The 16328-nt window shown below is 37.7% G+C and overlaps 1 protein-coding gene across 5 annotated transcripts in view; it reads left to right on the top strand.

Annotated features, from left to right (window-relative positions):
• FAM149B1 (family with sequence similarity 149 member B1) overlaps nt 1-16328 on the top strand; it is a 74459-nt gene that overhangs the window by 50462 nt on the left and 7669 nt on the right. For 4 of the 5 annotated variants that reach the window (XM_059397737.1, XM_059397735.1, XM_059397736.1 and 1 more), the window contains 3 exons: nt 10910-11034; nt 13130-13236; nt 15606-15830. In XM_059397737.1, the coding sequence (XP_059253720.1) occupies nt 10910-11034; nt 13130-13236; nt 15606-15830 (457 nt within the window). The remainder of the gene's footprint in view (nt 1-10909; nt 11035-13129; nt 13237-15605; nt 15831-16328) is intronic. The other variant, XM_059397738.1, reaches the window with a different exon arrangement.

The following is a 16328-nucleotide window of genomic DNA, read 5'->3' on the forward strand; positions in this document are numbered from 1 at the left end:
TCTATCTCCCAGAAGGAGAGAGAGAAGGGAATATAAAATTTATTTGAAGAAATAATAGCTAAAAAGTCCCTAAACTTGACAACGAAACAGACATTCAGTCCAAGGAATCACAGAGAACCTCACACATGATGAACCCAAGGAAGTGCATTCAAATAATTAAAATGACAAAAATTAAAGACAGAGAATCTTAAAAGCAGCAAGAGAAAAAGAAACCATTACATACAAGGAAAACCTTATAAGGCTATTCACTAATTTTTCAGCAGAAATTTTGCAAGCCAGAAGAATGTGGCATTATATATTCAAAGTGCTGAAATGAAAAACCTACAACCAAGAAAACATTACTCAGCAAAGTCATTCAACATTGAAAGAAAGATAATTTCCCAAACAAAAGTTAAAGAAGTTATCACTACTAAACTGGCCCTACAAAGAATGTTAAAGGAGCTTTAAGTAGAAACAAAAAGGCTATAACTAGAAGTAAAAATTTTGAAAGAAAAAAAAATTTACTGTTAAAAGCAAACATGCAGTAATGGTAGTAATTAATCACTTATAAAACTACTATGAAGATTAAAATCCAAAAGTAGTAACATGTATTATATCTACAAAAAATAAGTGAAGATACACAAAATAAGATGTAAAATATGATATCATATACATAAAACATGGAGTAAAAATCAAGTCCTTTTAGAATGTGTTCAAACTTAAGCAAACATCAACTTAATATAGACTACTGTATATACATAGGTTATTATATATGAACCTCATAGTAACCACATTGAAAACCTTTGACCAATATACACACAAAAAAGAGAAAGGAATCAAAAAATAACAATAATGGAAGTCATAAAACCACAATGGATTAAAATAATAAAAGAAGAAGGAAACAGGGAATAATGCAAAAATAACCAGAAAACAGTTAACAAAATGACAATAAGTACATACTTATCAATAATTACTTTAAATGTGAGTGGACTAAATGCTCCAATGAAAAGAAATTAGGTGAGTGCATAAAAAAACAAGGCCTATCTCTATGCTGCCTAAAAGAAACTCACTTCAGTTATAAGGACACAGAGTAAAGTGAAGGGTAGAGAAAAGATATTTCATTCAAATGGAAACCAAAAGAAAGCTCGACTACTAATACCTATATCAGAAAAAATAGACTTTAAAAGACTTTAATAAGAGACAAAGAGAAGCATTACATAATAAATCCATCAAGAGATCAATCCAACAAGAGAATATAACAGTTCTAAGTATCTATGCATCCAACATAGAGGCACCTAAATATATAAAGCAAACATTAACAAACATAAAGGGACAAATCAACAGTAATGCAATAATAGAAGGGGACTTTAACACCCCATGTACATTACAGATAGATCGTTCAGACAGTAGATCAATAAGGAAATTATCTTTGAATGATATATTACCCAGGATGGAGTTAACAGATATATACAAAACCTTCCATCCAAAAAATGGCAGAGTATCCATAGAACAAGTACATATGGAACATTCTCCAGGATGGACCACATATTAGGCCACAAAACAAGTCTCCATAAATTTAATATTTAAATCATATTAGGGGCACCTGGGTGGCTCAGTTGTTTAAGTGTCTGAGTCCTGATTTTGGCTCAGGTCATGATCTCAGGGTCCTGGGATCAAGCCCCAAGTCCGGCTCCCTGAGTCTGCTTGTTTTCCTCTGCCCCACCCCACCTCATGCTCACTCTCTCCCTCCCTCTCTAAAATAAACAAATAAATATTTAAATCACATCAAGTATCTTTTCCAACCACAATGGTATGAAATGAGATACCAGTTACAAGAAAACTAGAAGAAATATGAACACATGGAAGATGATAAACATACTACCAAATAGCCAATGTGTCAATGAAAAAATCAAAGAGGAACTAAAAAAATGCCTGGAGACAAATAATAGTGGGAACAGGACAGTTCAAAATCTTTGGGATACAGCAAGGGCAATTCTAAGAAGGAAGGTTACAGCAAAACAGGGATACCCCAAAAACCAAGAAAAGTTTCATTCTAAATTTACATAAGGGAACTAGAAATAGTAGACCAAAGCCCAGAGTTAGCAGAAAGAAGGAAATAATAAAGATCAGGGTGGAAGTAAATGAAGTAGAGACTAAAAAAATCATGAAAAGTTCACTGAAACTAAGAGCTGTTTTTCTGAAAAAATAAAACGGAAAAAATATAAAATTGATACAGTGTTAGCCAGACTCATCAAGAAAAAAAGAGGACTCAAAATCAGAACTGAAAGAGAACTCACAAACTACATCAGAGAAATATGAAGCTTATAAGAGACTGCTATCAAAAAGTTCATGCCAGGGGTACCTGGGGGGCTCAGTCATTAAGTGTCTGCCTTCAGCTCAGGTCATGATCCTAGGGTCCTGGGATTGAGCCCCACATCAGGCTCCCTGCTCAGTGGGAAGCCTGCTTCTCCCTCTTCCTCTCCCTGCTTGTATTCCCTCTCTCACTGTGTCTCTCTATCTCTGTCAAGTTAAATAAATAAAATCTTTAAAAAAAAAAGTTCATACCAACAAATTGGACAATCTACAAGAGATGGGTAAATTTCCAGAAATATACAATTCTCTGAATCAGGAAGAAATAGAAAACTTGGAACAGATCAATTACTAGTGACAAAATTTTAAATTGGTAATCAAAAAACTCTCAAGATGGGGTGCCTGGGTGACTCAGTTTGTTAAGCATCTAACTCTTGATTTCAGCTCAGGTTACCATCTCAGGATTGGATCCATTGGGTTCATAGGGCTCATAGAGCCCTGCGTTGGGCTCTATGCTCAGTGGGAGTCTGCTTGAGGATTCCCTCTCTCCCTCTGCCCCTCCCCCCTATTCAAGCTCTCTCTAAAATAAATAAATCTTTTTAAATTTAAAAAAAAATAAACAGCAGCTCTCTAAAACAAACAAACAAACAAACAAAAATATCTCCCAAGAAAAGTCCAGGGCATGATGCTTCACAGCTTAATTCTAGGTAACATTTAAAGACAAGTTAAAACCTATTGCTCTCAGGGCACCTATGTGGCTTAGTCAGTTGAGCATCTGACTCCCGATTTTGGCTCAGGTCATGATTTCCAGGTCATAGGATCAAGCCCCACATCAAGCTCTGCACTGGGTATGGAGGCAGCTTGGGATACTTTCTCTCACTATTCCTTTCCCCCTCCCCTGCTGCTCGCTCTTTCTCACTCAAATTAAATAAATAAATAAAATAAAATAAAATAAAATAAACTTTTAAAAAATCCCCCTCAAACTATCTTGAAAAATAGGAGAGGAAGGAATGCTTCCAAGTTCATTCTATGAAATCAACATTATCCTGATACCAAAACAAGACACACTACAAAAAAATAAAAATAAAAAATAAATCACAGACCAATATCCCTGATCAACATAGGTGCAAAAATCTTCAACAAAATATCAGCAAACGGAACTTAAAATTATATTAAAAGGGGATCCTAGATGGCTCAGTCAGGTAAGCAGCTGATTCTTAATTTCAGCTCAGGTCATGATCTCAGGGTTGCGAGACTGAGCCATGTGTTGGGCTCCATGCTCAGTGGGGATTCTGCTTGAGATTCTCTCCCTCTCTTTCTGTCCTTCCCCCAAATAAATAAATAAATATTTAAGAAACTATGTTAAAAGGGTCATTCACCAAGATCAAGTGGGATTTATTCCAGTGATGCAAGAATGGTTCAACATCCACAAATCAATGTGGATTTTGACAAAATGAAGGATAAAAATCACATGATCATCTAGTAGATACAGAAAAAGCATCTGACAAAATCCAACATCCAGTCATGATAAAAACTCTCAACTAAATGGGTATAGAAGAAACATACCTAACAAAATAAAGACGATAAATATCAAACTCACAGCTACTATCATACTCAATGGTGAAAACATGAAAACTTTCCCTTTAAGATAAAAGAAACAAAACAAAGATGTCTACTTTCACCACCTTTATTTAACATAGTATTGGAAGCCCTAGCCACAGCAATCAGACCAGGGGAAAAAGGCATCCAAATCAGAAAGGAAGAAGGAAAACTGCAGATTGCAGATGACATATTACATAAAAAAAAAAAAAAAAAAAAATACCTAAAGACTCCAGCGAAAACCTGTTCTAATAAATCAATTCAGTTAAGGTTGCAAGATACAAAATCAATATGCAGAAATCTGTTACATTTCTGTACACTAGTAACAAAACAGGAGAACGAGAAATTAGGAAAACAATCTGAGGGTTGCTGAGGGGAGGGGGTTTGGGAGAAGGGGGGTGGGGTTATGGACATTGGGGAGGGTATGTGCTTTGGTGAGTGCTGTGAAATGTGTAAACCTGGCGATTCACAGACCTGTACCCCTGGGGATAAAAATATATGTTTATAAAAAATAAAAAATTAAAAAACAACAATCTTATTTACACAAAAAACCACATAGGAATAAATTTAATAAAGGAGCTGAAAGATTTGTATTCTGAAAAGTATGACATTAATGAAAGAAATTGAAGATGACACATATAAATGGAAAGATAAACCATCTTCATGGATTGGAAGAATTTTGTTAAAACATCCATATTATGCAAAGTAATCTTCAGATTCAATGCAATCCCTATTTTTAAAAAAAGCCTTATTCATAGAACTAGAATGAAAAATTGTAAAATTTGTATGGAACCACAGAAAGCCCTGAATATCCCAAGCAATCCTGAGAAAGGAAAAAGTTGCAAGTATCACAATCTCATCATTCAAACTACACTACAAAGCTACAGTAATCAAAACATAATACTGTCACAAAAGCAGACACATGGATCAATGAAACAGAATTAAGAACCCCAAAATAAACCCATGTATATATGGTCAGTTAATCTACAACAAAGGAAACAAGAATATACAATGTGGAAAAGATAGTCTCTTCAATAAATGGTGTTGGAAAAACTGGACAGTTATAATGAAAGATTAAAACCAGGCCAGTTACAGCATATACAAAAATAAACTCAGAATGGATTAAAGACTTAAGTACAACACTTGAAATTATAAAACTCCTAAAAGAAAATATAGGTAATAAACTCATGGACATCAGCCTTAAATAAACTCATGGACATCAGCCTTAGTAATATTTTTTGATCTGTCTCCCCAAGAAGGAAAACAAAAGCAAAAATTAAAAACAACTGGGACTATATCAAACTAAGAAACTTTTGCACAGTGAAGGGAATCATTAAAAAAAAAGAAAGAAAAGGTAACCTACTGAATAGGAGAAGATATTACCAAATGATATTCAGTAAGAGATTAATATGTGAAATATATAAAGAACTCATACAACTCAATACCAAATGATGTGATTTAAAAATGGGCAGAAGATCTGAATAAACATTTTTCCAAAGAAGACATACTGATGGCCAAAGACATATGAAAAGATGCTCAGCATCACTAATCATCAGGAAAATTCAAATCAAAACCACAAGGAGACCTCACACCAGTCAGATGACCAATATCAAAAAGACAAGAACTGGGGAATCTGTCTGGCTCAGTCAGTAGAGCGTGTGACTCTTGATCTTAGGGTCATGAGTTCAAGCCCCATGATGAGCATAGAACTTACTTAAAAAAAAAAAAAAAAGACAAGAACTATGATGTGTTGACAAAGATGTGAAAAAAGGAAACTTTTATGCACTATTGGTGAGAATGTAAATTGCTGTAGTCACTACGGAAAAGAGTATGGATGTTCCTCAAAAAATTAAAAATTAAGTATCATACAATCCCATAATTTCACTTCTGGAGATTTAGTGAAAGGAAAGAAATACCTAATTTGAAAAGATATATGAACCCCTATGTTTACTGCAGCATTATTGATTTACAACAGCCAAGATGTGGAAGCAGCCTAAGTGTTCACTGATAGAGGAATGGGTAAAGATGTGATATATATACACAGTGGAGTACTACTCAGCCATAAAAAATGAAATCTTGCCATTCCCAACAACATGGATGGTCTTAAGAAGTATTATGTTAAATGAAATAAGATAGAAAAATATAAATACCATGATTTCACTTATACAAGTAATCTAAAAAAGCAAAGGAACGAACATGAAAAATAGAAACAGACTCATAGAAAGCAAACTAGTTGTTGCCAGAGGGGAGGGTGGGGGGTGATAGGTGAAATGGTGAAGGGGAATAAGAGATACAAACTGCCAGTTATAAAAGAAGTAAGTCATCGGATGAAAAGCGCAGCATAGGGAGCATAGTCAATAATAATGTAGTAACTTTGTATGGTCAGAGATGGTAACTACACTTACTGCACTGAGCATTTTGAAATGTACATAATTGTCAAATCATTGTGCTGTGCACCTGAAACTAATGTTAAATAGGTTTCAATTTAAAAAAATGAATCTACACGTATGACCAGCAACCAGACCAAGAACAGAATATTACCAACACTTCATAAACCCCTCTCATGCTTTCTTTCAGTCACTGAACTCCTCCAACCCTAAGAGTAACCCTAGCCTAACTTATAAGAGTGGATTCCTATAGTATATACCATTTTATATTTGTCTTTTTAAACTCAACATTGTTAGTTTCAACTCTTTTGCTTGGAATAATAGTTTTGTTGTTATATTCTATCATATGGCTAGATCACATTTTACTGTTAATGGATATTTGAGTAGTTTGCAGTTGTTTTTTTTTTTTAAGATTTTATTTATTTATTTGACAGAGAGAGATCACAAGTAGGCAGAGAAGCAGGCAGAGAGAGAGAGAGAGAGAGGAGAAAGCAGGCTCTCCGCTGAGCAGAGAGCCCGATGTGGGACTTGATCCCAGGACCCTGAGATCATGACCTGAGCGGAAGGCAGAGGCTTAACCCGCTGAGCCAACCAGGTGCCCCAGTTTGCAGTTAATATTTGAAAGCATACGGTGTTGTCAGGAATGTTCTTGTACATGTCTTTTGGTGAACATATGTACTAGGGAGTAGCACCGCTAGGTCATAAGGTATGCTATTACAACTTCAGTGGGGACTGTCAAAAAATTTCCAAGGTGGTTGCACCCATTTACACTCTTCAGTATTGTATGAGAGTTTCAGTTCCTCCACGTTTGCTACATTTGATCCTGTCTATGTGGGCTCTTCTTTAAGCCACTCTGTTGTATGCATGTCAAGTTCTCCTTTAAACCTGCAATTGGAGGGGCACCTGAATGGCTCAGTCTGTTAAGCATCCAACTGTTGATTTCAGCTCAGGTCATGATCTCAGGGTTGTGGGATTGAGCCCCATGTGGAGCTGTGTACTCAGCAGGGGGTCTTCTTAGGATTTTCTCTCTTCCTCTCCCTCTGCCCCTTCCCCCCCTCATATATATGAATAAATAAATAAATAAAATCTTATAAATAAATAAAGCTGGAATTGGAAAACAGAATACCCTTTATTTTTTTTTAAAGATTTTATTTATTTATTTGACAGACAGAGATTACAAATAGGCAGAGAGGCAGGCAGATAAAGAGGAAGGGAAGCAGGTTCCCCGCTGAGCAGAGAGCCTGATGCAGAGCTCGATCCCAGGATGCTGAGATCATGACCCAATCTGAAGGCAGAGGCTTTAACCCACTGAGCCACCCAGGTGCCCCGAGAATTAAAACCCTTTAAAAATTAACTGGTTTAGGGCTGCCTGGGTGGCTCAGTGCGTTAAGCATCTGCCTTTGGTTCAGACCATGATCCCAGGGCCCTGGGATCAAGTTCTGCATAAGCGTCCCTGCTCAGTGGAGAGCATGCTTCTCCCTCTCCCTCTGCCTGTCCCTCCCTCTGCTTGTGTGCTTTCTGTCAAATAAATAAATAAAATCATTTTTTTAAAAACCCTGATTTATATCATATGAGTTTAAGTTTTTGGAAATAACAGATAAATGATAAAGTCCATAGTTAAATCTGAACTGCTGTAATAAAAAACACTACTGGTGGTAAATAAAGGAACTCCTTCAATTTTCAGTATCAAGTCCAACTTCAAGAAACTGATCTTGAAATGGAGCTGGAGGATCTCTAAGTGGTTTAGTGGACTGATTATTTAGTGAGTTGACCCCCTAAAAGAGAAGTCACCAAACTTTGTGTGTAAGAGCCAGTCCTTGTCAGTCATCCAGTCTGTTGCAGTTACTCAACTCTGCCCTTGAAAGCGGCCATAAACAATATGAGAATGAGAGAATGTGGTGGTTATGTACATCTCCCCGAATGCACTATATATGCTCACTAAAACATACATAAGAATGTCTATAATAGCACCACATGCTAGAAAATAAAAACTTGCAACTACCCAAATGTCCCACAGCACTACAGTGTGATACATTCATACAAGACAGTATTATGCAGCAGTGAAAATAAAGTACTGTTGCAACTTTATTTATATAAACTAGCAATAGTAATGGACATGAGATTTCTCTTTGAGGTGATGAAAAACTTGTGGAACCAGTGATGATGACTGCGCATTATGCATGTACTTACTGCCACTGAAATGTACACTTTAAAATGGTTAAAATGGTAAATTTTGTGTTACACATGTTTTACTGCAATAAGACAAACAGGTAATGGATCATATTTGGTCCATTTTATCCCTGTGAGAAGTCTTATCCTATAATGGTTAAAAGCAGTTTGTTACCAGACAAACCTGGATTTAGCTCTGGCTCTGACACTAACTTTATACCCTATGCAAGTTTCTTAAACTCACTGTGATTCAGTTTTGTTTTTTTTTTTAATCTATAGAACAATACAATACTAATATAGGGTTGTATAAGGAATAAATGGGTTACATTAAATTAAAGCATAGACAATAGTTCCTAAAAGAGAACTCTTGGGTTTTTGGCTTTGGTGTGGACCAGTTGGCTAGCTGCTCCCAGAGCCAACCTGTGGGTGCTGGTACAAACTTATCCCTGCTACTAAAGCAATTTTTTCTACCCCTACATGAGAAACAAAATCAAACTACATAGGATCATGTGACAACTTGTGGTATATTAAGGTTTGTCAACTGTAACCCAGACATATATACAACGCTAAGAAAATATAAATATTTTTCTAGCTTATTTTAATGGTCTTTTTAAACTTTTAATAAGACTAGTTTTAAAATCAAAATTACAAAAACATATTTTAAAATAAAAACATAATATAATTAAAAAGGATAATTATTTTTACTATTAATCCTAATTTGCTAATGAGGAAACAAGCTTCACTGGACATTATTGTCAAGATATAGTTTCTCTGAAGGAAACCACAGTATATTATTGTAAACCAAATGATGATAATGAAAGTGATTTAAAAACAATGAAGACCCAGAATGAATATTAATTCTGCTCAGAAACATGATTCCTCATCTTGAGTTGAGTTTTGGAGCCATAACTGATGGTAAGAAGTGCTCAAATCCCCAGGTCCAGTGTTTTGCAGTTATGACCAATGATGCCTTAAATGAATTTTTTTTTTTTTTTTTTTACTTGACAGAGAGAGAGAGGTCACAAATAAGCAGAGAGGCAGGCAGAGAGAGAGGGGGAAGCAGGCTCCTGCTGAGCAGAGAGCCCAATGCGGGGGCCAATCCCAGGACCCTGAGATCATGACCCGAGCTGAAGGCAGAGGCTTAATCCACTGAGCCACTCAGCCGCCCCCTGCCTTAAACTATCTTAAACATTTCTCTTGGTACACATGTGCAAGATTCCCTCTAGGGTTTTGAAGGGGCGGGGGGTGGGAGGTTGGGGAATCCAGGTGGTGGGTATTGGAGAGGGCACGGATTGCATGGAGCACTGGGTGTGGTGCAAAAATAATGAATACTGTTACACTGAAAAAATTAAAAATTAAAAAAAAAAAGATTCCCTCTAGGGTATATACCAAGGAATAGAGTTGCTGGGTCATAGGGAATATACATCTTCAGTTTACTAGAGATCACACCAAATTATCCAACAAGACTGTGCCAGTTCTATACGTCCTACGCCCACTAACAGTTCCTGTACTGACAATCACATCAGTATCCTGATCAGTGTTTAACTATCAATGGATAGTTTAAATATTTCGCTGTCATTTTATTTGTCCATTTTTAAAACAAGGTATAGTTTCCATATAGTAAAACTAACTTTTTAGAGTACAGTTCATATTTTTCATCTCCTTTCCTCTGCACTGAATTCAGAATTAGTTCTTGACATCTTTTTCTTCCAGCTCACAAATTGTCTTCAGCAACAGATATCTGAATCTATTAATTCTGCTGTTTTTAATTTTAGCCATTTTAGTTCTCCTTTGCGTTTTTTTTCCTTTTCTAAATCTGCTTGGCCATTTAAATTTTAATTTGTTAAAATTAACAAGACTTTAAAAGTCTGTTGCTCAGTAACACTAGCCAGACTTTAAGGGCTCTAGAGCCACATGTGGCCACATGTGTGCGTGCACACATTACATTAGTTCATCTGTAGAACATTTCCATTAACCCCAAGTGTTCTATTGGATATCTTTGCCCTAAAGATCTTTGTTTTTCCTTCTGCCGGGTACCAATAGGCATCATCAGCCTGGGAAAACATTCTAAACTAACTTCTTTTTTTTTTTTTTTAAGATTTTATTTATTTACTTGAGAGAGAGACAGTGAGAGAGAGCATGAGCGAGGAGAAGGTCAGAGAGAGAAGCAGACTCCCCACGGAGCTGGGAGCCCGATGCGGGACTCGATCCCGGGACTCCAGGATCATGACCTGAGACGAAGGCAGTCATCCAACCAACTGAGCCACCCAGGCGTCCCCTAAACTAACTTCTTAACTTAAGGCTGTTTGTTGTTGTTGTTTTAAACATGCAGGTGGTATGAAATTGGGCTGCAAAAATGAGTGAAGCCTAGTTTGAGATTAGGAATTCTTGGGGAAGATTTTTTTTACTGTTTTGCTGTGGGTCTGAAGATATCCATGGATAATAGATTCTGTTCCTTTGCTCAGATGATGAGAGTAATGTTGCAATCACCAGACCAGCTTCAGAAAGCCCCTGCGTGCTGAGTGAACCACAACCTTTGGTGTTACCTCGAGTGCCACAGTCGAAGGTGCCGTCCATCACCTCAAATCCAGTAAGCTCTACACAGGAATGTACTGGAGAACCTAGGGCTGTTCTTGCCAGAAGAAGCTTGCTCAGAGTTATTTGCCTTAATTTTATTATCTATGACTCAGTTTTTTTCAGTAAAGCTATGTGTTTATCACAATAAGCCAGTGACTCTTTGCATTGATAAGTTTAAGTTTAAAAAATTAATAATGGGACACCTGGGTGCCTCAGTTGGTCCCACTCTTGATTTTGACTCAGGTCATGATCTCAGGGCGGTGAGATCAAGCTCTGGGGCAGTTTCTGCACTGGACCTGGAGCCTGCTTAAGATTCTTTCTCTCCTTCCTCTCTGCCCCTCCCCTTCCTCCAGCTCTCCCTGTGCATGCACACATGCGCTCTAAAAGAAATTTTTAAAAAATTAGTAGCAAATTAGGATTGATCATTTCTGGTCAGCTTTTTTTTTTTTTTTAAACAAATGGCCTCTTTTTAAAAATATTTTATTTAAGATTTATTTATTTATTTGAGAGAGAGAGCGTGAGCAGGGGGAGAGTGAGAGGGAGGAGGAGAAACAGGCTCCTCGCTGAGCAGGGAGCCCAACGCAGGGGCTTCATCCCAGAATCCTCGGATGGTGACCTGAGCCAATGGCAGATGCTTAACCAACTGAGCCACCCAGGTACCCCTCAGTCCCCTCTTTTTTAAGGTCATCCATAAGTTATGCAATGTATAATCAGCTATGTGGTTAGCCCAATTCTATCTGGGAAGAATAAAGGATATGACAGAAAGGGGGACCAATCTCAGATGTTCTGTGGCCTTAACATCCTATCCTTTGAATTTCTCCATTTGACTCCCTTTTCTTTTATCTCAGCCTACCTGGTTTTTATTTTTGATATTTGAATCTGTTGACTTTTCTGCCTTTTGCATGTTTAGGACTGGCTAATAACCGAGGTGTAAAAGGCAAACCAAAGTAAGGAACAAGTGGTCCCAGTGAAGTCTGTGGACAAGCATAAACATGGTCATTTCTTACAGAAGGCTAATGAGCCTGGTCTCATCCCTGTGTTATGATTTATCTAGTTGCTACATGATAGTTTCCCAGTGTTACTTCTGGCCAAAAACAAAAAACCAAAACGGGATGGGGGCGCTGCAGGGGGATTGTAATCCTTGAGCCACGCTCATCCACCCTGGATTTCACTACCAGACTTAGTATTTGCTTTGTTGGTTTACTGGCCTGATATTCTGCTACTGGATTTACAAATGGGTTATTTAAAAATAAAATCAGCAAGGCCCATCCATATCTTACCAAACTGGAGGATTAACCAGGTGAACTAATGTTCCTTTCATGGTAATAAAATACTTCTAACATGCCGAAGTGGTCTGACTATGGGTCAGGTAGTTAGGCATAATTAACTTAAATGTTCCTGGCTAAGGAAAAAGAAGGAATGACCAAGGAAATGATCAAGGAAAAAGCATTAATTCACATATTCCTGAGAGAAAGTAGGAGGCAAATGCATGCTGTGGCAGAGGAGCTGGCCAGAAAGCACACTGAACTGATGACCTGACAGAGAAAATTAACAGCACTCCAAGGTGGCAATGTCAGTCCATGGAAGATTAAATCCTGCTAATGTGAGAACTCTTGCTAGTTACAGTATTCAGAACTTAGGTTATGACTGATAGCTGACTGCCCCAGGGGTAGTGAAAGATAAGGGATTAGTTTGTGCAGAGCATAAGACTGTTTGATGGTGAAAGAGATTATATCAGAGTTTACTCTTAATTTTTTCTATATTTGTTCCGTATTTTTTCTTCTTAGGTTTTCTTTTCTAGCGTAAATAATGATAGTAATGGAGTTCTCACTCCCCTGAGTGGCTGTTAACTGCTTTCATCTCAGTTGATCAGACTTCCCCTACCTGCTGTCATTTAGAAATGAAGAGAAAAGGAGTCTGACTTGTCATCTTAACAGTGGACTTGAAGCCCCAGCTCAGCTACTGGCCAAAGACGTTATAAAAGTTAAGGCATAGGAGGAAAATGCACAGACTATCTAATTTGAAAATATTAAGTTTTGGCAAAGTTGGGAAACACAGCAAATGTCTTCACTAACCAATAACAAGTAACATTTTCTTTTGACATATAGATGAATCTCTGTCAAGCAGCAAGTGGTCATCAGCCAAATATGAATGGTCTCTTGGTTCATGGGATGCCTCTACAGCCAAGAAATCTCTCCCTAATGGACAAGCTACTGTAAGAAGTGTAAAATTTTAATAGACTCTAAAATTTACCTAGATCACTGAGAAATAAAAGGAAAGCTAAATCAGTCAATCATCATGCATATATTGAGTACCCACCAAACAACCAGAGACATATGGGGAGTAAAAACATCCAAGGGAAATGGTTTCCACCCTCAAGGAGCTGATAATGTAACTGGAAAGAGAAGACACATGTGGGTAAAAAGAGCCTTAACCATATAGGGCATTGTTGTGACTGAATGTCAAGGGTGTGGTACTCAGAGTGAATGCATGACAGTCCCAAAGAAGGGGGGCATTTGGGTGGCTAACTCTAGTATAAACTTTTCCGTCAAAGATGAGAGTTGGGATAAGCAGAGAAGAGCAACAAGACCATTCTAGGTAGGAGGAATAGTGTAGGAAAAGGTCTGGAGACAAAAAATACAAAACTATTTAGAAGGGAAAGCAGACCGGTTTTGCTATACTAAGAAAAGGGATAGGTCAGAATTTTAATGCTTCTGACTAAAGATCACTGACAATCTTCTAGAATTAAAATAGATCATGGTGTGATTCACGAGGAAGAAGACTATGAAATTAATGAAGGCTATGACCAGACTAGAAGGTTCTGAATGCCATGTTTTTGAGATCCATTCATATTGTTGCACGTGACCTTCTTTTATTGCTAAGTCATATTCTATTGTAAGAATACACTACAATTTGTTTTCTACTCTTCTGCTAATGAACATATGGGGTGTTTCCAGGTTGCGGCTCTTATGCAAAGGCACCATAAACATTCTTGCGCAGGTATTTTTTGTGGACCTATGGTCTATTTTTCTTTTTCTTTTCTTTTTTTTAAGATTTTATTTATTTATTTATTTGACACAATCAGGCAGACAGACAGGCAGAGAGAGAGAGAAGAGCAAGCAGGCTCCCTGATGAGCAGAGAGCCCGATGCAGGGCTCAATCCCAGGACCCTGGGATCATGACCTGAGCCGAAGGCAGAGGCTTTAACCCACTGAGCCACCCAGGCGCCCCTGGTCTATTTTTCTTGAGTCAATATGTAGAGATTGTCATAGGATAGATAAGTGTATGTTTAGCTTTGTAAGAAACTGCCATAAAGTTTCCCAAAGTAAGTATGCCATTTGACACTCCCACCAACATATGAATTTCACTTGGGGGGCACACAGTTTAAGTCAGGAATCTGAAAAATAGATTTTACAGTGGAAGAACATAGACTCAATTGAAGCAGGAGGAACTGAAGGTAAAGATTCTAATATAGTTCAACCATAAGCTACTAACAGTCTATATTCAGGGTTGTCCCAACGGATAAAGGAATGTAATATTTTAGGAGATATTGCAAAAGAAATCAGATTGTATATAAATAGAGGAACCAAAGTCAACTCTGAGATTTCAAAGCTCAAGGGAAGTTTGTTGTGGGGTAAAGATAAATTTGGTTTGGGGCATGTTGAGTTTATAATGCCAAGCCATCTCACCGAAAATATGGAAAAGGTCAGATTTGGAGGTTGATCTAGAAGTTATAAGGCTAAAGGTGATAACTGAATCCAGTACAATGATGTTGTACTTTAGTTGTTTGTGCAGACAGGGACCTACAGTAGCCCCAGTGCCCTGTGCAGCATGAGGCTCTAGATGGTTTGCCTGCTCCAGCTTTCCAAGGAACCAAACACACCCCGCCCCCTCAGGCTCCAATGAGCTCAGCATTTTAATCTTCATGTGGGAGCCTCGCTGGTGTCACACTGCTCCTAAGCAGTAATTATTTGCCTTTCAACTAAGTCTTTCCTTCAGCACAAAGAAGGCTTCCAATATGGTAGGAATTTCAGTCCCTGGGGTCAACTTTCAGGAAGCACTCCAGAGCAGGGAATCTTCAAGTCAGCCTTCACTGTAACTGAAGAAGTGACTGTCATGGAAGGTGAATAATGGACTTGCTTTCCCAAGTCTCCATTCTTTTTTCTTTCTTTCTTTTTTTAAGATTTTATTTATTTATTTGATTGAGAGAGAGAGAGCATGAGAGGGGAGAAGGTCAGAAGGTCAGAGGGAGAAGCAGACTCCCTGTGGAGCTGGGCGCCTGATGCGTGTCTCCATCTCGGGACTCCAGGATCATGACCTGAGCGAAAGGCAGTCACTTAGCCAAATGAGCCACCCAGGCTCCCCCAAGTCTCCATTCTAGTAAATTACCTGTATGGCTAAAATGCAGTCCTTTTAAGAACATGTTCTCATGTCTGAGGCTAGATTATGTGATTCATATAAATTAGGTTATTTACTTTTGCTTTTTTCCTCCCTTGAATATATTTTATAGCCTAAGCCTTTGAGTCTTGTTTCCCTATACAGAGCAATGTTGATTTCATTGTGGGTTTCTGATTTGGCCACTAGAGATCTTGATGACAAGTTACTTATGAGACCTGGATCCAGTACCATTCTTTCAACTCGAAATTGGCCAAATCGAGCCCTGGAGCTTAGTACATCAGCTCTATCATACACAGTACAGTCTGCCAGGAGACGCAATCCCCCACCACGTACCCTTCATCCCATCGGCACAAGCCATTCACGCGCTGGAACGCCAAGACCTGTGGAAGAAATACTCAGAGGATCCCGAGTGTAGGTTTCAAAAGCAGAATTTGGGGAAACTGTGGTAAAACTAATGAAGAATAATTTTATATAGAGAATGAATTTAAACGTAAAGTTGAAATACATGCCTAGAAACTAGTCATTAGATATTCTCAGGATGGACTGTATACACACTGCTTTAAATCCAACAGAGAAAGAAATGTGGTTAAATCTCAATAAAATTCAGGTATTAGATGTGTTGATTTAGCTATTTACTTAGCTATTTAGCTATTTACTTCTACAATAAGATGTCGGCTAGAATACTTCAGTGACACTTATCGAAGAAATAAGATCTACGTATCTTATCAAACACTTTCCTCAGTGCTCAGTGAAATTCATCCCAAAATAAGTTAACTCTCCTTTAATATTTTTCTGTACCACTGGGATCTGCTTATTCCATTGACAAATGATAACGTTTTAACTTAAGATAAGTACTTGTCTATATACCAGGCAAAATATACCTTGGCACTTCCTAGGAAATAACACTAA

This window comes from Mustela nigripes, chromosome 4 (genome assembly GCF_022355385.1).
Source record: "Mustela nigripes isolate SB6536 chromosome 4, MUSNIG.SB6536, whole genome shotgun sequence".
NCBI classification, from domain to species: domain Eukaryota; kingdom Metazoa; phylum Chordata; class Mammalia; order Carnivora; family Mustelidae; genus Mustela; species Mustela nigripes.